The sequence below is a fragment of the Prionailurus viverrinus genome, chromosome C2, assembly GCF_022837055.1.
Source record: "Prionailurus viverrinus isolate Anna chromosome C2, UM_Priviv_1.0, whole genome shotgun sequence".
NCBI lineage: Eukaryota > Metazoa > Chordata > Mammalia > Carnivora > Felidae > Prionailurus > Prionailurus viverrinus.
Window position 1 is genome coordinate 21,896,743 of NC_062569.1, and position 25,194 is coordinate 21,921,936.

Here is a 25,194-nt window from a genome sequence, read left to right on the forward strand (position 1 = left end):
AGGAGGGTTGAAAGGCAACATCCCCTACCATATTAGGTACTTTCTTCCATGGACTACTCTACTGCATGTATCTCCAGTCCATTCTTTTTTTAAAATTTTTTTTTTTAACGTTTATTTATTTTTGAGACAGAGACAGAGCATGAACAGGGGCGGGGCAGAGAGAGAGGGAGACACAGAATGGGAAGCAGGCTCCAGGCTCCGAGCCATCAGCCCAGAGCCCGATGCGGGGCTCGAACTCACAGACCGCGAGATCGTGACCTGAGCTGAAGTCGGACGCTTAACCGACTGAGCCACCCAGGCGCCCCTAGTCCATTCTTATCTCAAGTCACATATTAACTCATAATCCATTAGAATATGTGTTCCATTAGAATAACAATTCTCAACCAGGAATTACCAGAAAGCCGTAGGGTGGATGAAGGGAGTCATCAGAAAAGGCCCCCATGTTGTGAGTCCTAGGATTTTTCTGAAAAGAAAACTAGAGCTTTAATAGATGTACAAATGGGTCTATGATCCTCCACACCTCAAAAATTTTAAGAATCACCTCATTGGATTCTCTTACTTGATAAAACTTCAAAGTATGAGATTGGTCAGTATAATCTGGCATCATTCAGCATCTAACCCTGTTTTCCAAAGTTCTGGCACCTCTAGGAAATTATAATTTTATAAACAGAACTAGATACTTTGATTCACTTTTGTATTTTTAGGATGCAATTAAACATACATTTCTAGCACTTAAAAGATTTGTCAAATATATTTGGATTATAATTTAACCCACAGTACTTCACACAATTCATGATTTTATTTTTTATTTTTATTTTTTGTTTTTTAACGTTTATTTATTTTTGAGACAGAGAGAGACAGAGCATGAACGGGGAGGGTCAGAGAGAGAGGGAGACACAGAATCTGAAACAGGCTCCAGGCTCTGAGCTGTCAGCACAGAGCCCGACGCGGGGCTCGAACTCAGGGACCGCGAGATCGTGACCGAAGCCAAAGTCAGACACTTAACCGACTGAGCCACCCAGGTGCCCCCACAATTCATGATTTTAAATAAAGACAAATTAAATCACATCTGAATTTCTAAACCTAAATATATTAGATAGTGGCACTTGGAATCGTTCCAAAATTCCTGGAAAGCATGTCATTCTCTTGAAATAAACTTAGCATAAAAGGTGGCAAAGAGGTCCTTACAAGGCATGTCTGAATCTGACTTGGTCAACGGTATTTGGCAAAGTTGGCAAAAACCTAGGAGAATGCAACAACAAATTCTGTGAAAGGCCCATGAATCTGGAACATAAGCAGTAGAGGACAATTGATGAAGGTACTGTTGCAGCAATCGGAATCATCAACACTGATACCACACGAACAAAGCACGTAATATACATCTGAAAAGGAGTCATTCCAATTTTTTGCAGAGCAAAAATCTCCACTATTAATAAACTGATGACACCAACAGAGATAAGCAGAATCCAAGAGGAATCCAGTGCAGTGAGGTCAGGAAACCACAGGACCCCACTAGCAGGTAACTGTTCCTGAATAGAAAAACCTACATCTGAATGTGTTGCCCCTGTGCTAAAATTCCAAAGAGCAACAGACATGAAGATCCACATTGGAAACCGAATCCAGACCAACACAGAGGCTTTGAGAGGGTGGCAGTTATCCCGAACATATAGCTCTTGAAACAAGCCCCCCCGTATTCTTTAGGTAAGTCGGCCTGGCAACTCTTTTGGACCACCTCAACTGATCTGCACTAACTGCACCTTCTTGGTTGAGATGCCTTGCAATGCTTTTTATTTCTGGCTGCAAATTTTCCACCTTGGCCAGGACGTAGTGCCAGTTACGGTGCGGTAGTAGGGGCGGGGGAGAGGGGGTCTAGACCACGCCCAGCAGGACGCCGGTGGTTAGGACAACACGGGACCACTAGGGCAGACCTGTGGCAGTGTGCGTGCGGAGTAGCACCTGCTCTGCGTCTGTACCAGTGCTGATGTGGCCAGGTCCTCGCCCCAGCTGCCAGGGCCATGGCCACTGCCGGAGCCAACTGCCAAGACTCACGCCGCCAACCCACACCCGCAGAGCAGAGTGATTAATGGCACCGTGGAGGTTGGCGCAAGAGGCAGGCCCCTGGCCCCAAGTTGCAGTGCAGCCACTTACCGCCAAAGCCGGCAAAACATGTCTGGGTTGACCTTTCTTCTTGATGCTTCTGCACCTGTAAGCCACACTGCCCAGAGTAGAAAACTAAGAACTAGTGGAGGTGATGTGGCTCATAACACCTGGAGACCAAGTTGTTGGCTAAAGACAGATATTCTCATCTCTTCCACTCAAGCCAGAAAGGCGTGTGGTGAGGATTAGACAAGGGAAGGAGGTAAATGTTCTCTACAAAAAAAAAAAAAAAAAAAAAAAAAAAATTTCTTTATGATGAGTTGAATATCTAAATTGAAAACAACTGCTTAGGTTTCATTTACTTATTCTTTTATTGTCCCAATGAATATTTACTAACTGCAAATTGCTAATTAGAGGCTGAATATTCAACTATAACAGGCATGTATAGTTCTACCCTTATGCAAGTTGAATAAATAGGCAATGAGTGACAAGTCAATGCCACAAGGGGTACCAAAGGAAAAGTGCATGCATAGCACTAAGGATGTACAAATCGGACTATTAAGGAGGCTTTGGGAACAGATAAGGCTTTCTGGAAGAATTCACCTCTACAATGACCTGCAGCATGAGTAAGACTAACTGTCTCAGAGAGAAGAAAGACTGTTCTTGACCAACAAAACAGCATGGGCAAAAGCAGCAAGATGAATTACAAGGAAATGAAAGAAAATTCAGAAGAGGTGGAACATAGAACCATGGGGTTCTTCAATGACCAAATACCTTTAGGAGTTTGAACTCTATCTTAAATGCAGTGAGGAGCTATTTAAGAGTTTCATATTCAATCATATTTGCTTTGTCAAACCGTCATTCTATGAATAACATAAGGGAGTGGAGTCCGCGATCAGAGTAGGTACTGGTACAGTTCACAGTTAAGATTAGGTATTTGGCTGGATTGGGGTATGGAAAATAGTGGGGTTTGGACGTGAAAAATACCTAAAAGGTAGAATTGACAGGACTCAGTGATTGACGGGACGTAGAAAGGCTAATGGAGAATAAAATATCAACAAAGAAAATTTCCCAGACTTCTGGATCAGTAGCTTTACGTGTGCTAGTGCCATTTCCCGAGGGTTAAAGCGCCAGAGGTAGCCAGACAAAGAACCTGGGGCTGAATATTTCAGATATCTGCAACTTCCCTAATCCTGTTCATCCAAAATTTGTTTCCTATTTTGGTTTTAATGTTCCCTACAAGATGCCTCTGTGCAGCCGGCCGACCGCTTCGGCGGGCAGACAATCAAGGAAATTCTTCTCACAAGAGGGAGCCCTCGAGTGCAATCCCAAAGACGGGAAACTGTAAGACTAAAGAAACAGGAAGCTTTTGAACGCCCTAAAATACCCACCCTTAGAGATACCGCAGCCGATCCAACCCGAAAAGCCAAGGACTCTGGGCAGAAACGTACGGACAGGTCAGACAGGCGCTCCCTAATGACTCCGCCCCCTCGGGAGGGGGCACGGTAGATACCCGGATGTGGATGCTCGGTGAGTCACGTGACGCAGCCCGGTGAGGCGGGACTCCTGGCAGCGCAGTCGCCTCACGTGACCTCCTGCCTGTCAGCCAATGGGTGAGCGCGGCGGCGAATTTCGAATGTGGTGGCGTTAGCCGGCGGGCGACTGGGGACGGGGCCTAGACCTGGAGGGGCCGAAGCGCAGGCTACGCCGGCCAGACAGCTTCGCGAAACCTTGGAATGTAAGAAGGAGGGCGACAGCTGCGGCAGAAGTGGTGGCCAAGGTACTGTTTTGGACGTACCTGTGGGAGGAAGATCTCCCGGCCCTCTTCCGGCGACACCCCCCGCCCCCGACTTTCCCCGAGCCCCTCCGTGAAAGAGAAAGCCGCGGGGTTTCCAGGTGTGGAACTGGGGTGTCGTGGTCCCTGTTCGTCTGCCCTCAGGGGTCTCTCTGGCGTTCTAAGTTCGGTGGCCAAAAGCTCGGGCTGTGGAGTCGGTTTGACCCCGACACTTTTCTCTGTTCGTCCACTCGACTTGCGCTTCCTGAGGCTCCATTTTCCTCTTGTTAAGTAAATGGGGACACGAACCTCCTGCCTTGCAGAATTTTGTAGATTCCGTGATCTGTAAAAGCATTAGTAGTTAAAGCCCGGCTTGACGTGAGGGCACACAAACTGGCAGCTGTTCTTTGTGCAGCCCTATGCCCTTGACGTCCTGTGTTGCTTCTTCGGTTTGCCTGGAGAAGCTAGCACTGGTCAGCGTCGTACCTGGCTGCCTCAGCAGCAGGAATGATGGAAGCATTATGACGGAGATCGGATAGATATTCCAGGTTCTTCTGAATCCAGACCCCTTACCCGAATGCTCTAGAGACTGACCCTTCCCGCCCTGTGACCTGTTTCCATTCGTTCTCTCCACCACACCCCCTCTACTTCGGCCTAGATAGGAAACTTCTTATACGGCAGTTTTCTTTTGTGATTTTACGTTAATTAAAGGTAATAACGAAAATATTTTAGGTACGTTGTTAAACTAACTTGATCAGTTGCTTAATCTGGGTGACTTTTCAAACATCTCCTGTTCGAACTTTAAAAACTCCCATTGTGATACGCTGTTTTTATACAACCCACTTAACATTAGTGCTTTAAAAAAAAAAGAGTTGTGTTAGCTCTACTGGAAACATCCCAGTATGTGTTGTATCTACATTGTCAAAGAGAAAATAACAAATGAGGTCTACATTGAACACCCCCAGACAGTGCATAGAGGAAAATAAATACGGGCTGGAGAAAATACTCAAGAAAACGTAAGGTTCAGCAAAATTATTTGACTAGCTTGGAGCAGATGAAGGTATCTTTTGTAGTGAAAATTGTAAGTATGGTTGTAGGAAACAGGAATTATTTCTTGCAATTTTGTGATCTGCAAAGTGCAATCTAGGGTAAAAGATGTTCACGAAAAGCAGTTCGATACGCTTAGTAGCAGAGTATTTAAGCAAATCTGATTTGCAGCCCTGAAGGATTTAAATATATTTATGTGTTAATATATTCAGTAGCATATTTCACTGTCACTGCTTGTTTTACTACTTTCAACTGTATGTAGAACAACTGTTATTTAATGTCTTGTTCGCTATTCTCATGATTTACTAAGAGCTAACAGACCTGAGTTTTAAAAATAACTTTGAGAAAACTGGCATGGTGCTCTGCCTCAGTTCCTGCTCTTTCTAGTTCTATAATTGTTATAATAACCTATTAAGATTGCATATAGTGCTACATAGTTTCAACCTCTGAGGATTACCTTGACTGTCTTGGGAGTGTGTGCAAATCTTAAGCATTGGGTTAAAAGAGTGAGGAAGAATAACTGTTTCTTGATTAATTCTATCCAGTGACCTAATGTGATAAATTAATAATGTAGAGAAGAACTGGAAAACAAAGCCCACATACAAGATTACCTCTGAACTAATGCTGTAAGTCTAGTAAACACTAAATGCGGGTCATAAACATTGTCTGTAGGAAACATAAATAATAATAACATCAAAATATAACATTAAGTATTTCCCATAATGCCTGGTATATAGCAAGCCCCCAGTGGGTATTTGTTAAGGAATAAATAAGTGGCATATTACAGAGTCTTTGGGTTGAAATGCATATTTATTAGTTTTCCCTGTAAAGTACCTGAGGAGGATAACATTATGCCAAAATGTTAATGAGGTTTAAAAGCTGCAAAATCTAAGTTATTACCAGGTTAGCCAGCTTCTTTAAGCTGATTCTACAGTTACTAAGTCTATTTAATCCATTCTTTATGAACAACCTGTGTTTTCCATCTTGTTTTATATTTGATATTATCTCTTAGAAAAATTAAATACTTTTTACTGTTTTAAATTCCTAGGCAGAAGATGGCCAAGGAAAGGTGCCTTAAAAAGTCCTTTCAAGATAGTCTTGAAGACATAAAGAAACGAATGAAAGAGAAAAGGAGTAAAAATTTGGCAGAGATCGGCAAACGAAAGTCTTTCATAGCTGCTCCATGCCAAATAATCAGTAAGAGATTTTCATGTTGTCCTTTTGCGTCGCTTTTTAAGTTTATATTTAATACATAATAAAAAAAAATTTATCCTCTTTCAGCCAACACCTCTACACTGTTAAAAAACTACCAAGACAACAACAGAATGTTAGCTTTAGCTTTGGAAAATGAAAAATCCAAAGTGAGAGAAGCCCAAGATATCATCTTACAACTGAGAAAAGAATGTTACTACCTCACATGTCAGCTACATGCATTGAAAGAAAAACTGGCTTCACAACAAACCGGAGAAACTACTCAGGTATTTTCATTACAAACGTTGAATTTCTTAGGAAAAAATGTGAAAGCAGTGAATTGGTAGTTTAGATCAATTATGTTATATAAATTCATTACTGACCGATAGCTCTGTTATTAGTGAATTGATCAAAACATACATGATTGAGGCTTGTGCTTGTATAACTTGGTTCTGAAAGCAGGTAGCAAGACAAGGTACAGAAGAAATAGTTTAGCCTTTTGCACTGCTGGTCCTTTCAACCGTTCAGCTAAGTGAGTCAAATATAGGGCAACTCAGCTAAAGGTCTAAAAGTGATAGTTGAAGCGGACTAGTCCAAAAGTTTTAATCAGTGCTATAAATCTTAGCTTTTCTATGTAGTTGTGTTATACCTAGTGAGGTCTTATAAGAACTGCCTTAATTTGGGAGAGGGGGCATTTAAGTGTTTTTTGGAGAGTCCTTTTTACCCACTAGTTGGTTAAATAAGGAAAGGTATACATTAATTCCCAAACAAGAACTATGCTAAACATTTTGCTGTTTATATTTTACTCTTATTCTGTTGTATTCAAGGTTACATGGAAGGGTCAGCCAAAATGTAACAGATGTGGAGAAAGCTTGATATTCTTTGTGTCCCACTGCACATTGATCCCAAGAAGAGAGAAATAATGAGCCAGGTTCTCCTTTCCTCTTGCCAGGAAAACTACTTGGGGCAGAGAGAGAGAAAGCAGTGGTGCATGTCAGGTGTTGACAGAAACAAGTTTACTTTTTTCCTGGGCGGCCATCTGTTTGCTGTGCCAGTGAAGACAGTTGTGTTGGCACTTAGGCCAGGAAACCAGAGAAGAAAGCCAGACCATAACGATTAGGGGAAGGGTAAAGACTCGGGAAGGGAATTAAAGTCACCTCTCCACTGACAGCAAGAGTCAGTGATGAAAGTGATTCCATATTTTTTCTGTGTATGATATACAGAATGTACATACACATACATATATGCAATATATACATATATGGTATAGCAGAGAATTGGCTATAAAAGATTTGATATAATTTTCCTTTATGTGAGGGTTAGATTATTTAAAACTTTTTTTTGGGGGGGATTTTTTCCCCTTCAGAATATAATCTTTCCTAATTTTTTTTCTTTTCCTTGTTCAGTCAACTAGTAAGAAAAAAAAAAAAAAAAAATCCCTCCAAAGACATTTGAATGTTCCTTTTCCCTTTCCAAAGTTTTTGGTGAAATCATATATAAAATAGTGAGAAATGAATACCCAATGAGACAATCACAAAAACAATGGGGGAAAAAAATCTGTTATTGCAGGCCTTTTGACATTTATCAATGCTTTCTGAGTATTTATTAAAACATATTATTATCTGGGGCGCCTGAGTGGCTCAGTCAGTCAAGCATCTGACTCTTGGTTTCAGCTCAGGTCACGATCTCTCAGTTTGTGGGATCGAGCCCCATGTCGGGTTCTGCGCTGACAGTGGGTAGCCAGCATGGGATTTTCTCTCTCTCTCTCTCTCTCTCTGTCTCTCTCTCTCTCTCCCCCGCCTTCCTCCCTGCCTCCCTCCCTCCCTCTCCCTCTCTCCTTCTCTGTCTTACTCTGAAAATAAATAAACTTAAAAAAAAACAAAAACATTAGTTGCTAGGCAAAAGTGTTCTTAGCATTTAAAACATCAGAGTTTGTTTTCTGCCATACATTTGCTATATGTGTCACTCCTCAACCATCATTCTATACTTGTGCTTACATGTTTATCAAGTCAATTAATCAGTAATGGAGAAACTTAAAATGCTTTAATAAGAAGAATGGGTTTTTTTTTTTGCCTACCAATAGTTAACTTGGTTTATAAGGATTAATCATAGAGTAATTTCTAATAGACTTTTGTTTCCTAAATTTTATAATAGATCTTTTTAGTAACTTGTTACTAAATTATATTATTCTGTAGTTAAATATTCTCCTTTATTTACCTTCAGTAATACCACTACTTAAATTTAGAACATGAGCTATATTGAAAATAAATTTAAAACTTTTAACAGGATTAAATTTCTAGTTTGTTTCTCTTGAACAGTTTTAATCTATCATAACATCAGCATATTATATGTGCATCAAATTTCAAGAAACAACTGAACTGAATTAGAGTGACTTCGAAGGAATCAGTCCAGAACTCTTACCTTCCTAATACAAATCTACAAATCTGCCCATATCTGCAGTGTGTTCTCTGTCTTCCCTCCTGTCACAGTGGGAGAAGTGTCTCTGCTCCTATCAAAGGCCAAGCCTTTCCCTGTGCATCACATTCCCCTTTTCTCTTGCCCTCAAGCACTTTGGTCCTGAAAGTTTGCACTCTTTCAACACGGATCTGCCTCTTGACTGACTCATTCTAGCTGTCATACAGATGTGCTTTAGCATCTTTTGCCTTAAGAGGAAAAGAAAATAAATGAAACCTCTCCTGGTTTCATATCCCTCTACCTCCTCATTTCTCTGCTTCCCTTCACAGCAGAACTTTAGCAGAGACAAACAGTGCACTTACTGTTTTCACTTCCTCAGCTTCTATTTCCATTTGAACTCCCTCTTATCTGGCTTTTATCCCCATCATTCTATGGTCACTGTGCCAAGGTCCCCACAACTCCCATATTACCAAATTTAGTGGCCACCTCTCTTTCTTCTTGACCTTTATGTAGTAACATACTTTATAATCTCCTAGCTTTCCTACTACCATACTTTGTAGTTGTCCTGCCTTTCTGACTGTTACATGTCTGTCTCATTTGCTCACTTCTTCTTTAGTTTTAAATGTCAATTGTCCTAGATCCATCTTATCTTACCCCCTTCCCATGCTTTAAATACTCTGTTGGGAACTTCCAAATTTATAGCTCAACACACACACACACACACACACACACACACACACACACATATACATGACTACTACTTGATTTATCCACTGAAATATTTAGAAAGGATCTTAAACATTTTTTTTAACATTTATTTATTTTTGAGAGACAGAGCATGAGCAGGAAAGGGGCAGAGAGAGTGGGAAACACAGAACCTGAAACAAGCTCCAGGCTCCGAGCTGTCAGCACAGAGCCCAACGCAGGGCTCAAACTCATGAACTGCAAGATCATGACCTTAGGTGAAGTCGGATGCTTAACCCACTGAGTCACCCAGGCGCCCCACGGATCTCAAATATTTTGTACAAAGTACAACTCTATTTTCCCTCTCCCAGAGATACTGTGTACTTCTGCCTTTGTCTGTCTGTCTTATTCATCTCATAAAACAACCTACCATTTGCTCAAGTCCAAACCAAAGAGGCTTCCCTCTCCCTCACTGTCCCCACTTCCACGCCGATTCAATCTCAGCATCTTTGTTCTCTCAACACCTTCTGCTGGGCTTCACCTCTGTAGCTATAGGACTCAAGTCCTAGCTGATACACGTCTTGCTAGATTTACTACAATGACTGCCTAACTCCTTCTTCTCTTGGCCCCTTTCAATCCATGTTCCACATAGTGGTCAGACTGATCTTTTTAAAACTTAAATCATTTCACTTCCCTGCTTAACGATTAAGTAACTTCGTATCACACTTGGACTAAAATCCAAACTCCTGACTCCCAAGGCGCCGTGTTACCTGGTCTCTGAGTACACATCCCTCCTGTTCTCACTATGAGAGAATTCGTATATGTCCAGCCACAGTGGCCTTTCTTTTCTAAACACAGCAAAGCTTTGCCTACATCATGACTTTTGTATCTGTTGTTTCCACAACTTTTTCTTTGCCTCCTCTTCTCAGTGGCTGGCTCCTTTGCATTCTTTAGATTTCAGATGAAGGTCTAAGGGAACCTCCAACCTCAATCACTCTCTGTCACTTCAACTCTGAGTATTTCCTTCATAGCACTTTATCACTATCTGAAATTATTTATGTATCTCTTTCCTTTCACTTAAAATTTTTCTCTCCCTACACTAGAATGTAAGCTTTAAGAGAGTTGGACTTAAATATATTTTTTTAGCTGCTAGAGACTTGGTTCCTAGAACAGGGCCTGGCACCATAGTAGACTGTTGGTACATTTTTATTGTTGAATAAATGAATGTTTTGTTATGAATATTTCAGTTGTACCAGTGTTTTCTTTGTTTTCATATATTAACAGAACCAGGAAGTATGTCCCTCTGGAATGGCCACCAGTAGTGACAACTCCGGGGATTTATTTGTGAAGGATTTACCGTTGGTATCAAATTCATTATTATGATTACTAATGTCAAAAAAGATTTAATTCTCTGACACATTTATGAAAGAAAATTTGCATCGTATTGATTCTTGTGTTTGGAGTCTGATGTTTCTCTACTAAAAATGCATTTTAAAAAATTTGATATGTTGATATTCTGTTACATGTAGCTAAGCCAAAACTTTCTTATATTTACCTTTTTGATGTTAGGATTAAGCTAGCTATTTAAATATAATTGAATTCCTTCAGTTATATTTTTGTGATATCATGTTTTTATTCTAAGAAGGATTGTTTATTCAAATGACAGTATTTTGCCAGTGCTACAAATAGTCTGGTTTAGAAATGAAATATAATAAAACATCACATTTAGCACAGCTATCACCCGGTCTTGCTAATCCAATTCATTCCTAAATACAGTCAGACCCCATATACTCTCTTCCCCTTCTCTTGGATCAAGTACACTTTGTTTATGAATTATTGAGACATAATTACATACAGTGAAGTGTGCAGATCTTAATTATACAGTTCAATGAGTTTGACTAATGTATACACCTGTGGAACCAAAAATCTCAATTATGATATAGAGCACTGCTGTCCCTCTAGCTGGGCTTTCTCAGTTTCAGTATTATTGACATTTTAGGCCAGATCATTCTTTGTTGTGGAGGGCTATCCTAAGCATTTTGGGATATTTAGCAGCATCCTTGGCCTCTACCACTAAATGCCAATGCCACTTCCTTCCCCCAGTTAAGACAACCAAAAATGTCTCCAGACAGTGCCATGTATCTGCTGAGGGGATATGATTATCCCCAATTAAGAACTGCTATAAACCATCTCCTCATATCCCTTCCAAGTCTACGCCCTTCTCTTCACAAAAGTAATCACAAAGACAGTTTCTGCCCCCATATTTTTAATCATGAATAGTTTAAAAGCTGTTGAACTGTAACACCTGACAAAATATTTATGTAATGGTCAAAAAGTAAAATGGGGTAATTGAATTTTTATAAGATTCCTGAAATTGTTATTAATTAGTTACCATAACTCTATTACCTAAACCTGTATTTAAAATTTGATGTCTAGAGGGAAAATTCTCTATAGGAAATAAAGAATAAAATTATAATTAGAATGAAACAGCCAGTAATAGTATTAAAGCATAAGGAAAATTGTTTCATGAGCCACAGGGGGGACAAGATTTTTAAAGAAAATAAATAGTATTAACTTCAGAGGGGTCAGTAGTTAGGCACCATAAAAACCTATGCTACAAAAAAAAAAAAAAAAAAAAAAAAAAATCACAGGTCAGCTAATGATGACATAGGCTGCTAAAGAGCTGAGTAATCAAATTGCATTTCTGTAATATATAAGTCAGTTTTGATTGGCTGTTTCTCCAGGTAAATGGAATTACGAGTTATGGCATGTCATCAGGAGTAAGTGTCCAAATAGATAAGGTAGTTCCTCCAGTGGAGTTGAATGTCACTTATAACAAACGAGGCTCCATATAATCAGCAGAAAGGTTTTTTGTTTTCTTTGATACTTAGCAGATTTAGAATAGAGTTATGAAATGATACTAAAGAAAGAGAAAAACTTAAGAAAATCTTAAATTTCTTTTTGTTACATAATTCTTAAATAAATTTCTGTTTTTCTTTGGCTAGACAAGTTCCTCTTCAGGAAGCTCACCTTCCAGGACAAGGAGAATCATTCCAAATAGAAGGTAATTCAAGTGAAAATGTAAAAATACTAAGGGCAAGATGAGATCTTTGAGAACAAGTAACATAATTAAATTTCTCTAATTTTTTTTTTTAACTTTTTAAGTATGCTCATCTGGCATTCTTCTGCTCAAAGCAAATCTGTTTATTTTACACAGAATATAACAGTTTAAAAACATATCTTTATTTTGTTATCAGCTATCAGCTATAACTGGCTGCAGTTTACTGAGCCCTACTATTTGCCAAGCTGTGTTAGCCATTTTACATTATCTCACTTAACCCTCACAACAACCTTAGAATATAGGTACAGTTGGTCCCATTTTATATATACTCAAAGAAGTAAAGTATCACACAAAAAGTAGCCCAAAAGGTAAGAGCTAGCATTTAACTGAAAGCCGACCTCCAAAGCTATGCCATTCTTTCCATTTCTAAATTGGCGTGTCCCTGTTCTCAATGCTTTGAAGAAGGGATGGCATTTGAATGCTTTGAAGAAGGGATGGCATTTGAATAAGCAGAACCTTTCCCTAAAAATGCTTACTATATTTCTTACCTGAAAGGCTTTGTAATTATTGCAGTTTTACTGGGATTTCAAAGAACATCTTAGCTCCCACTTTCTCAGTGTACTGGTCTTACTTTACTTTAGAATATGAGGTTCTCTCCCACTGAATCCTATACACATAGATACATATAGCCAACTACTTTTTCTTTAAACCTTTAAACTAGGGACACACCAGGTCACGATCTCGCGGTCCATGAGTTCGAGCCCCGCGTCAGGCTCTGGGCTGATGGCTCAGAGCCTGGAGCTGTTTCCGATTCTGTGTCTCCCTCTCTCTCTGCCCCTCCCCCGTTCATGCTCTGTCTCTCTCTGTCCCAAAAATAAATAAACGTTGAAAAAAAAAAAAAAATTAAACTAGGGACACAGAAAACCCCCAGTTAGAACATGTTTGGACGTTATGTAAGATTCTTTCACAAGTCAGATAGAACCCATCGATTGATCATTGCCAAATAAATTGGATGGTAGTACTAAGTTCCCCAGATTTTTATTTGCTTATAGCAAATGCGGAACTACAAACTGACCTTTCATTTATTTCATTTTTAATTTTGAGTTCTAAGATTACTGAATTTAAAATTTCCATAAAGTTAAACTATTTTTTTCTCATTTATCTTTTAAATTCTCAGAGCAAATACCTATTTCTCAAGACAGACTGGGATTTGATTTGAATTCAGATGATGATAAATCTACTGATAATGTCTTACCTAGAACTGTATCTGTCCGTCGCAGTTTAAAGAAACATTTTAATAATCTATGTCAGTTCGATACCTTGGATGATTTTGAAATCAGTCATTTCTCAGAGCAGTCCTTTGAATTGGAAAGAATTAGATGTGTAGACCCAGTAGTAAATATGCACTTACCTGAAAATGTGGAACAAAATGTTTGTCAATGGAATAATGATCAAATTAACTTATCACCAAAGCTGATTGACCCAGAAAGATCCACTAAAACAAAAGAAGACATCTTAGAGTATAAACCTGAACAAACTAAAAATAAGCGCAGAGGTGCACAAGGAAGAAAAGGAGAAGAGAAAAGAAAAGGTAACAGAAGGAAAAAATCAAAATCTGTATCAAAGTATAAAGCGAGCAAAAGTGAAAATAAAAAAACTGTCTCCAAAGAAAAGTTGGATGAATCTGTCACTTCCAGTGATGCCTACAATTTTAATTTGGAAGAGGGAATTCATCTCACTCCTTTCCGACAAAAAATTAACAATGATTCTAACAGAGGAGAAAACACCAGTGAACCTGAAGTGAGCGTCTGTGAATCAAGTGGTTCAGGAGATGACTCTGATGACCTCTATTTGCCCACTTGCAAGTACAGTCAAGGTCTCTCCAGTGAACCAGCTGGGAGCCCAGTCAGCAGGCCGAGACCTAAAAGAGCGCTAAAACACAGGGCTGAAAAAGAGATAGAGGGCACTAAGCTTATAAAAACTCCTATCAGTAAGTGATCTACTTGTTCGCCTGCATTTTTAATGTTTATAATAAATGATCATTCCTGATGCTTATAGGCTATACTTACCATCTGTTTCTCTGGGGGAGGTTAGAGACTTGCCATCTGTCTCTTTGGGGGTAGTTACAGTCTGATTAAACAATGGCGGGTTGGGGGTGGAAATCACAATTGTATGGCTATGACCTACTTTAAGCTAATTTAAATCTTCTTTAAGAACAATACTACTTGTTATGAAGAAAGTATTTTTAACTTCAGTGAATGAAGACTTCCAAAGTAAGAAAAACTTTTTGGTGGAGTTAGGTTGAATTAAAATATCTTTTATACACTCACCTGACACAGGTCTTTGAAAATGAAATCAAATTTGAATCCGGTGACCTATCATTTTAATGGCTTTGCTTCATATTCAGTTTGACAGGAACCACGATTTTAAATTGATTCGTTCTAGTTAGTGAAAGGTGGCCAAACACTAAGCCAAACTTTTCCCTCAGTTATTGGGCTTAGTATTTTTTTGTAAGACATTTGTAAGACATCTAAAAACTGTGGTTTAGAAAATCTTGCTTTTATAGATCAAAAGTAGCATGGTTCAAAAGTTGATGATAACAGCCTGCATCTGCCCACAAAGATTCTCATCTGGGAAATTGTTATTGTGGTAAAACTAATATATGTGGTCAGGTTGTAGCATTCCCAAAACATCTGATCCTCAGGATAACTTTATAAAGTGCAGGTGTAAAACAAAATAATGAATAAATAAAGTGTAGGTATCAACATCCTTATATTGTTTATAAGAAAACTGAAAGCCTAAAAAATTTAAATGACTTCCCAAAGTTAGGCAGTGGTAGTATGCAACCATGTTTTGTTTTTTTAAATATGCTATAGTAATGTTAATGTAAATCAAGATTGGCAAAATGTTGGTAATTACTGAAGCTGGGTAACTGGGGGTTCATTATATTGTTGTCTCCATATTTGTGTATACTTGAAATTTTACATAATAAGTTTTTAAAAGAAAAAAATTACACTCTAAGATAGTATTACTCAGAATTTTATCCCCAGATCATCAGCATCACCATTACCTTGAAACTTCTTAAAAATTCAGAATCTCAGGCCATACCCTTGAATCAGAATCTGCATCTTTTTCACAAGTTCCCTGGGGGATTTGTAGATACATTAATTTTGAGAAGCAATATTCCAGAATACAGCAAGTGAGTAGATGTTGCTTAACCATATTTTCCAAACTAAAAGTTGGAATAATTAGTACAGTGCAATATGTGTAAGTGGAGACAAAAAAGACAGTATTTGAAACCTAGATAACTCTGGAGAGCATGGTTGCTAAAAATAGTCATTTTACAGTTATAATTTCGTCTGTATTGGAAAAACAACTTGCTTTTTAGAGTTGTTTGAAGAATTGTCTTGCAGTGTTCTTTGTGTGCTGGGTACCTGACACCCAATATAGATCTAGCTCCAAAGTAGAATAACTTGAATGTTTATGATAGGAAAAACATTGGTAACTTTTTAACATACTAGCTTTACCAGAGGGCATCCCCTTCCTGCTGGTTTGCACAGAGACTATGATGTAGAATTCTCGTTTATTTAATAAAGTGAGTTTACGTAGCTTTTTTAAGACTATAGGAAGCCACTTGGTAAATTATGGTTATGAAAAAGATGGAGGCCTTGATGATTCTACAAAGCAAGATGGAACTAAAATGAAATTCTTTGATTTAAGGTAATTCATTATGCCCAAGCTATCCTAGAAGAATTTTAATTTTTTTAAGGAATTTAAGTCTTAGGAAAAAAACAAAGAATTTTAAGTCTTAGTAACCTGTTGTATTAGCTCTTCACATCTATAGTAATTGATATTTCAGTGTTATCTGGGATGGAAAAATGATGAATGGGTTAAAAAAAAATCTATATAATACAATGCTGGATTTGTATATGTTTAGGATCTGTAATTGCATATGATTTTAGTTCCTGCTTTGTTTTTTTTTAAATTTGGAACCATGTTCAGTAAAAGTTGTTGTCTTCGTAGGTGCACTACCTAAAACTCACGGCTCGCCTCATTTTAGCCTGAAGGATATCACCAATGCTCCCTTGTATCCTGTATTGAAAGTCAGAAAACTTTCTCTTTCTCCAAAAAAGAATAAAGAAAGCCCAGCAGTGTCTCTGCCAAAGCGTAGGTGCACAGTCAGTATGAACTATAAGGAACCCACACTCATTTCGTAAGTATTTGTGGGAACCCACTTTTAATGATAAATGTCGGGGGTGAGGGGAGTAAGGTTTGGAGCTTTGTTCAAGAGTGAGTCTTATTTGAAATATCAAATTTTGATTAAAAACTGAAGTGGGAATATTAACACTGGCATATGTCACAATAACTTTATATTGAAGGGTAAGATGGTGCTGGGATGCTTATAATTATTCCTAAGAGTTCTTTTTATCCTTCTAGGAAACTGAGAAGAGGAGACCCTTTTACAGATTTGTGTTTCTTGAATTCTCCTATTTTCAAACAGAAAAAGGATCCCAGACGCAGTTCTAAAAAAAAAGTATGAAGCAAATACAGTGAAGTGTTTTTTGGATGCTGTTTAAATTCATCCTACTACACCTCCTATCTCTCCAAGAGAGAATCTGTAAGATAGTCCACAAAAGGGTTGAACTATTGCCATGGAATATTCTTTGACTGAACCCTAGATCATGAAAATGTCTTCAAAACTATACTTCAAATGTGATGCTTTTTTCTCATACCACTAATAAATTTGGTTTATTTTTTCTTTTAAATAAAAATAACCGGACATAAGCCCAATTTCTTAAACTGCCTAAAACTTTTAATTTTACTCAAAATGTATCTTCTGCGAAAGTAAAATGTGAGATAATGAACTGATGGTTGCTTAGGTTCTGGGACTAGGCAAGTGACTAGCTCTAAATACCAAGCTATCTAGGTGTATACTGTTCAGTGACACCTCAGCAAATTATTATGTTTGGACTTTCAGGATAGTTCCTTAATTAGTCGTTACCATAGTAGCGTCAGTGCAGATATAGAACATTTCCATCACTATACAAAGTGATTGCACTATTGGGCAATTTGAAATTTGGTGTTTTTATACTTTTAATATTTCTGTATTCTTACTGTTTATCCCTAGACTGTTAAGAATCGTTTTGTATGTTAACATTTTACGTGAATGTTATAGTGTACGTACCTTTTTGCAACTGACTTTGACTTAACTCACCATTGTTTTTGAGATTTATCCATGTTGGCAGATGTAGATTATTTTCATCGTACAGTTATATAAATAAACTAGACTTACTATTTTGAGAGGTAATTTGCTTCCACTATTTCCATTATTACAAATTAGCGCTGCGGTGAATATTCTGCATTCGTGCACACATGTGAATAAGTTTCCATGGAGTGGATACCTAGAAGGGGAGCTGCTCTCTAAAGTGGTTGTACCAATTCTCCTGACACAAGGAGTGTTATCACTCTCCTAAGAGCAATTTATAAGTTCTAGTTTCCCCACACATTATCACTTGGCATTATTGGACATAAAATTACCTAAGCCAATGAATGTCAAATGGCTTTTCTTTTTTTTTTTTAATTTTTAAAAAAACTTTTTTTTAACGTTTATTTATTTTTGAGACAGAGAGAGACAGAGCATGAACGGGGGAGGGTCAGAGAGAGGGAGACACAGAATCCGAAACAGGCTCCAGGCTCTGAGCGGTCAGCACAGAGCCCGATGCGGGGCTCAAACTCACGGACTGCGAGATCATGACCCGAGCCGAAGTCAGCCGCCTAACCGACTGAGCCACCCAGGCGCCCCGCTTTTCTTTGTTTTAATTACTTATGAGATATTATCTCATTGAGTTAATTACTTGTGAGAATTCAAATATTGGTCACTCATTCCTTCTATGAATTATTGTATATTTTGCCCACTTTTCAACTAGAGTGTCTTTTTCTTAATAGAATAGGGCTCTTTATATATTCTAGATAGTATTCCTTGTCTTTATTTACATGGGCTAAAGCTTTCTTTTTCTACTTTATTTTTACCTTATGTTTTTTGATGTTCAAGAATTTTAAATATTAATATCCTGTCACCTTTTTGCTTAAAATTTTTCTCTAAAATTTGTTTTGCTTTTTCACTTCAGTCTTTGTGTAGCATTTTGTGGAATGGGGATCTGATTTTATTTTCCATGAGAATAGCCCATTGCCTTAGCACTATTCATTGACTAATCTATCTTTTCCCCACTGATGAATACCACTCTCTTTGTCACACACCGAAATTTCTTTCTATTGGTTTATTTGTCTAGCTATGGGCTGGGTACTGTATAATCACTTTTTTTTTTTTTTTTGGTTTGGCAGTAAAATATAGTAAGTATCATTTTGATCATTTTTAAGTGTATAGTTCAGTAGCGTTATGTACATTCACATTGCTGTGCAATCATCACTGTTACCCGTCTCCAGAACTTTTTCATCATCCCAAACTGAAACTCTGTACTCATTAAATAACTACCCATTTACTCCACCCCACCCCATCTCTTAGTAACCACTATTCTACTTTATGGCTCTATGAAATTGACTGTTCCAGGTACCTCATATAAATGAGTATATACAGTATTTCCCCTTTTGTATCTGGCTTAACATAATGTTTTATCCATGCCATAGCATGTTTCATACATGTCCACACATACCAGAATTTCATTCCTTTTTAAGCCTCAGTAGTATTCCATTGGATATATGTACCACATTTTGTTTATCAATGGGCATTAGGGTTGTTTCCACTTTTTGTCTATTAGAAATAATGTTGAGGGGCTCCTGGGTGGCTCAGTCAGCTGAGCGTCCGACTTCAGCTCAGGTCATGATCTCACAGCTCATGAGTTTGAGCCCCATGTTGGGCTCTGTGCTAACAGCTCAGAGCCTGGAGTCTGCTTCTGATTCTGTGTCTCCCTCTCTCTCTCTGCCCCTCCCCCACTCATGCCACATCTCTGTCTCTCAAAAATAAATAGACATTAAAAAAAAGAATGTTGCAGTGAACATGGATGTACAAAGATCCGCTTGAGATCCTGCTTTTAATTCTTTTGGATATGTATCCAGAAGCAGAATTGTTGATAATATGGTAATTCTATATTTTGATGAACCAACATGCTGTATTCCAGAGTGGTTGAACCATTTTGCATTCCCACCAGCAATGCACAAGGATCCCAATTTTTCCATATCCTTGCTAATACTTGTGGGTTTTTTTCATAATACCTATCCTAATGGGTGTGAAGTGACATCTCATTGTGGTATTGACTTGCATTACCCCAGTGATTAATGATGTTAAACATCTTTTCATGTGCTTATTGTCCATTTATATACCTTCTTCAGAAAAATGTCTCTTCGAGTCCTATTCCCATTTTTGAATTGGGATGTTTTTGTTGTTGAATCTTAGAAGAGTTCCTAAAACATTCTAGATATTAATCCCTTATCCAATCTGTGATTTGCAAATGTTTTTCCCCATTATGTGGGTTGCCCTTTTACTGTTGGGAGTGTCCTCTGATGCACAAGTTTTTAATTTTGATTAAGTCCAATTTATCAATTTTTCCTTTTGTTTTCTTTGCTTTTAATGGTTATACTTAAGAAATCATTGCCTAATCCAATGTCATGAAGTTTTTCCCGTATCTTTTCTTGTAAGTCACAAGTTTTTTTAAAAGACATGGATGCGGGGCGCCTGGGTGGCGCAGTCGGTTAAGCGTCCGACTTCAGCCAGGTCACGATCTCGCGGTCCGTGAGTTCGAGCCCCGCGTCAGGCTCTGGGCTGATGGCTCAGAGCCTGGAGCCTGTTTCCGATTCTGTGTCTCCCTCTCTCTCTGCCCCTCCCCCGTTCACGCTCTGTCTCTCTCTGTCCCAAAAATAAATAAAAACGTTGAAAAAAAAGTTTTTAAAAATAAAAATAAAAAAGACATGGATGGAATTGATTTCTTAATATTTTAGGCATTTTTTTATACCTATGATCATAAATTTGCCTATATCCTTTCCCATATACATTTTTGGTAGCAAGGCCACTCTTAAAATTAGTTGAACCTTCCTTTTTTGCTCTCTGGAACAAATGGTACCTATTCACATTTGGTAAAACTTCGCAATTGAGACTATTTTATCCTGTGCTTTTGTAGGCAAATTTTTGTCTTGATTTTTTTAATGATTATAAGAGTTCTCTAATTCTTGATTCTATTCAGTTAAATTACATTTTTCTTACAAATTGCATATTTCTATGTTTTATTTAATGGTATATTACTTAAAAAAACTTTTTTCAGGGGCGCCTGGGTGGCTCGTTTGGATAAGCGTCTGACTTCCGCTCAGGTCATGATCTCACAGTTCGTGGGTTCAAGCCCCGCATCAGGCTCTGTGCTGACAGCTCAGGGCCTGGAGCCTGCTTTGGATTCTGTGTCTCCCTCTCTCTGCCCCTCTCCCGCTCATGCTCTGTCTCTGTCTCTCTCTCTCTCTCTCTCTCAAAAATAAAGGATTTAAAAAAAAAATTTTTTTTTTCAAATCTCTATACTATGTAGTTACATCACTTTTTTGTTACCTATTTGTATCTACTTTCTTTTGTACTTAATCCTTTTTGCTAGTTGTTAATCTTTTCTTATTTTGTTAATCTTTTCAAAGGACCAGCTTCTTTTGATCCTTAGTTTTTTCATTTTCTGCTTTATTAATTTCTGCTTTTGTTATTTTCTTTGTTCATATTCTTTGGGTTTATGCTGTCATTTTTCTAACTTCTATTTAGCTCCTTGATGTCTAGTTTTCCTCATATATGTTTTTTAAGATTTTATTTTTAAGTAATCTCTGCTAACATGGAACTCGAACTCACAACCCTGAGATCAAGAGCCACATACTCCACCAACTGAGCCGGCCAAGCACTCCTACTCTTAAGTTTTTAAAAGCATTAATTTTTGCCTCTTAGTTTTACTGCGTGACCTCTTTAGTGTTATTTGTATATATCTCAAGTTTGATTTCAAGTATTTTCTAACTTTGTGATTTCTTTTTTGACTTATTATGTAAAACAAAATTTTTTTCATACCAAATTGGAGATTTCTATTGTTATTGTTCTTTGTTAAGTGAGTTCTACTTCTTTTTGTAATACATCAAAAAATTTATTTGTATGGTGTTGATTCTTTGGTATTTAAATCTTTTGTGACTAGTAAAAGTTGTTGAATTTTGCAAATGTTTAACTGTATATCCTTGAACATAAATTCTCTAATTGTTGAATGCAATGTTGCATAATTTTTTCAATCTTTTTTTGTATCTTTACCAATTTTGCCTGATTCATCATTTGCTATACACACACACACACACACACACACACACCACCTTCCACAGAATTTCTGGATTTATTGATTTTCCTAGTGAATTATTACTTTTATCACTGTTGCAGTCACTCTTTTTCCTTCGTAATGCTGTGTCTTAATGTCTGATATAGCTAAGGCAACTTATATATGGTTAATATTTGCCTGTGTATGGTTAGTATTAGCATTTTTACTATATCATTTTTCCATTTTTTTAAGCCTTCCTATGTTACTGCTTTAGATATAGCTCATTAAAGAGTACATTACTAGATTTTGGTTTTGGTCCAAATTGAATTGTCACCTTTTACCTAACAAATTCTGTCCATTTACATTTATTGTGATAACTGCTATAATGTGATTTATTTCCAGCAAATATTTTTATGTTATCTACTCTGCCTTATTTTCTTTTTTCTCTTAACTGTTTACCATTGGATTAGTGGAGTTGTCTTTATTTCTACTTTTATTAAAAGTGGTTATCCTGAACTGGCTTGATTTGTATACATGACTTCCCAAAGCCAAGTTTCTGAAGAATATCTTTTGGAAGTCATTTTGATGAGGGTCAAATTCTCAGTCTTTTTTCTAAAAATGTATTTAATTTTGCCCTCACTCTTATTGAGTGTAGGTTGACAATTCCCTCAACATTTCATTTTCTTATGGACTTAATTTTGCTGTTGAGAAGTCTTGACAAATTTTTTGCTCATATTTTGGTAATTTATCTCAAGCATTTCATGTTCTTGACTTATTGTAAATGTATTTTAAAAATTCATTTTCACCTGTTTGCTGCTAGTTTCTAGAAATGTAGTTGCTACTAGTTTATGGAAATGCAACTGATTTTCATATATAGACCTTGCTAAATTCACTCACCAGTTCTAGTATTTTGTTTTCATAGATTCCTTAGAATTGTTTTTATGTACATGACCTTATAGTCTACAAATAAAGACAGTTCACTTCTTTCTATCTTGTGTGCCTTTTCTCCTTACTGCACTGACTAGAACCTCTGCTATAATGTTGAATAGATGTGATGAGAGCAGACATCTTTGCCTTTATCTCAACCTTGGAAGCATTTGGTCTTTCAGCATTACTGTGATGTTGGCTATAAGTTTTTATTAATTACTTTTACCCTATTGAGGAAGTTTCCTTTTATTCTTTGCTAGTTTTTTTTTTTTTTTTAAGGAATGGGTGTTGAACTTTGTCAAATGCTTTATCTGCATCTATTGAGATGAACATGTTTTTTTTTTATGCTATTCATATAGTTAATTACATTAGTGGATTTTCAGTGTTAAATGAACCTTGACTTAATCAGATATGCCCCACTTGGTCATGATCTCTGTTATTTTTTATATATTGAATTCCATTTGCTAATATTTTGTCAAAGATCTTTGAATTTGTGTTTATGAGGGTTGTTGATATATAGTTTTCTTGTAAACTTTGTCCTGACTTTGGTGTCAAGGGTAACAATACTGGCCTCATAAAATGATTTCAGAAGTCTTCCCATGTTTTCTGTTACTTTTTTGCTTATGCTGAAGATCCGTGTATTTTATTGTATTATGTGCGTTTTACATGGTATTGTGTTGTACTGCATGTATATTGCTAATTATACTTTATTTTTTAAAGTTTACTTGAGAGGGAGAGCATGAGTGAGAGAGGGACAGAGATAGGGGGAGAGAATCCCAAGCAGACTCTGTGCTGACAAGGCAGAGCCGGACACAGGGTTCAATGTCACTATCTCACACTTCATGAGTTCTAGCCCCATATCAGGCTCTATGCTGACGGCTCAGGGCCTGGATCCTGCTTCAGATTCTGTGTGTCCCTCTCTTTCTGCCCCTCCCTGACTTGCCCTCTGTCTTTCAAAAATAAATTTAAAATAAATAAATTTAAAACAAGTAAAAGAAAAAAAAAAGAGTTGAACGCTTAACTGACTGAGCCACCCAGATGCCCCACTTTAATTTTTTTTTTAATGTTAAATATAGAAGGGAATGTTGAGTTTTCCACAAAACAACATACAACTATATAGGTGTGAATGTGTTGAGTAGAAGCAGTGCTGGCACACTGAATCAATAGCACTGTATGGGGAGAAAAGATTTTAATAAGAGCTTGATCATAAAATTTGTATGAAATGTGTATTCTATTCAATTTTTAAAACAACCAACATTAACCAAACTTAAGCACTCTCTTATAACCCTTTTCCTATTCTCTTGTTGGACTGCCCTATTGGACAAAAAGGCAGATTTTTTGTTCTTAGATATTATTAAGCATAAATAGCATACCCATCTCTCTTAACTGCAGAAAATGGGTGGTTAACAGAGAGCAAAGAACAGAGACCAGTGAATTTTAGAAAGGGCCCAATAACCAAATGAAGTGGTATTGCAGAAAGCGCATATGCATGAACATGTGCAAGGAGGTCCTTACCTTCCAGCAAATTCTCCAAGGGATTGTTTTTTTTTTTTTTTTTTTTTCCTTCCAAGTTTATTTCTTTTGAGAGAGAGAGAGAGAGCCTAACTGGGAAAGGGGCAAAGAGAATTCCAAGCAGCCTTCGCAGGACCAGTGCAAAGTCTGATGCAGGGCTTGAACTCAGGAACCACGATATCATGACAGGAGCCCAAGTCAGACGCTTAACTGACTGAGTGACCCAGGTGCCCCCGCGAGGGATTGCTCTTGAAGAACTTAAACCTAGACAAATTAAAACTGACAACCTTCGGTTCAACTCAAAAAATTCCACACATACACAAATTAGATGTGTTGTTACTCATCTTTTTAAACTAATTCTGCCAAGGTTGTGTTGGACTTCCCAATAACAAGAGGGAGCAGGAAGACTGACTTTTGTTTTCCTTGCTTTTCTCTGCGTCGCTTTTTAATAAACCCAGAGAAAATCTATGGCTTTGTCTCTGTTAGTTTTTTTCCACAAAAAAGTAAAGACACTACCATAAAAAAGCCAAGGCATAAGTATACATAAATTACAGTAGAGAACTTTTCATGGCACTTAAGGGTGTTCTCTCACCCCCTCTTTCAGCATCTTCTGTGTACTTTGTTGACGCTCTCCCTCCAAACTATTGGTTCTACTTTGCTAAGGGGAGAATGCTAGTTATGGAGGGCCCGGGCAGACAGCTCAGAACAACACGGAAAACGCCATAGGCTGCCACCAATAACCCTTCCTTGTACAGCTCTTAGAATCTCTTCAACATTGGTCTGAAGGACGTCAGCTAAAAGACATGACACATTATTAACCTGCCCATAGTACCTCAGTCTGATCTTGTTTCTACTTCTTAGGTTTCACAATTTTAAATTTTACTACTAAGTAATATGAAAACCTCGGTCTTCTTTTCACTATTCTAATGAATACAACCAGTTATTAAATGTGTTGAATACAACTTCATAGCAATTTTTGATATGGATACATGGGGTGGAGTGGGAAGGAGACTTATCCTCCAATCCCGATGTTTGCATCCCTGTGGAAGGACAGACATCACCCCCTGGCCTCCCTGTGCCCCTCATTCATTCCTCCCCTGGGAGGGACTTACCTAATTGATGAGTTACAGCAAGGCCCTGGACTGCACGGTTTGGCTGTTCCGTCACCTGCGTCTCTTCAGAGTTGGCCTGCCTTCAGAGAGCACCACTGCTCTTGG

At 37.8% G+C, this 25,194-nt stretch overlaps 1 protein-coding gene and 1 pseudogene across 4 annotated transcripts; one reads left to right on the forward strand and one right to left on the reverse strand.

Moving 5' to 3' along the window:
- Positions 1-1,138: 1,138 nt before the first annotated feature.
- Positions 1,139-2,042, reverse strand: LOC125174415 (cytochrome c oxidase assembly protein COX18, mitochondrial-like; annotated as a pseudogene).
- A 1,697-nt stretch (positions 2,043-3,739) lies between these two features.
- SGO1 (shugoshin 1) lies at positions 3,740-17,800 on the forward strand. 4 transcript variants are annotated; one of them, XM_047876461.1, is made up of 8 exons: positions 3,740-3,877; positions 5,967-6,115; positions 6,200-6,396; positions 10,493-10,566; positions 12,214-12,272; positions 13,447-14,259; positions 16,293-16,482; positions 16,707-17,800. In XM_047876461.1, exons 2-8 carry the CDS (start codon positions 5,974-5,976, stop codon positions 16,807-16,809), a joined length of 1,578 nt encoding a protein of 525 aa, XP_047732417.1. In that variant the 5' UTR covers positions 3,740-3,877; positions 5,967-5,973; the 3' UTR covers positions 16,810-17,800. The 4 variants fall into 4 exon arrangements, with proteins under 4 accessions (XP_047732417.1, XP_047732418.1, XP_047732419.1 ...); XM_047876462.1 differs by having other exon boundaries at positions 3,745-3,993; XM_047876463.1 differs by lacking the exon at positions 3,740-3,877 and adding an exon at positions 4,525-4,582.
- The last annotated feature ends 7,394 nt before the right edge of the window (positions 17,801-25,194 follow it).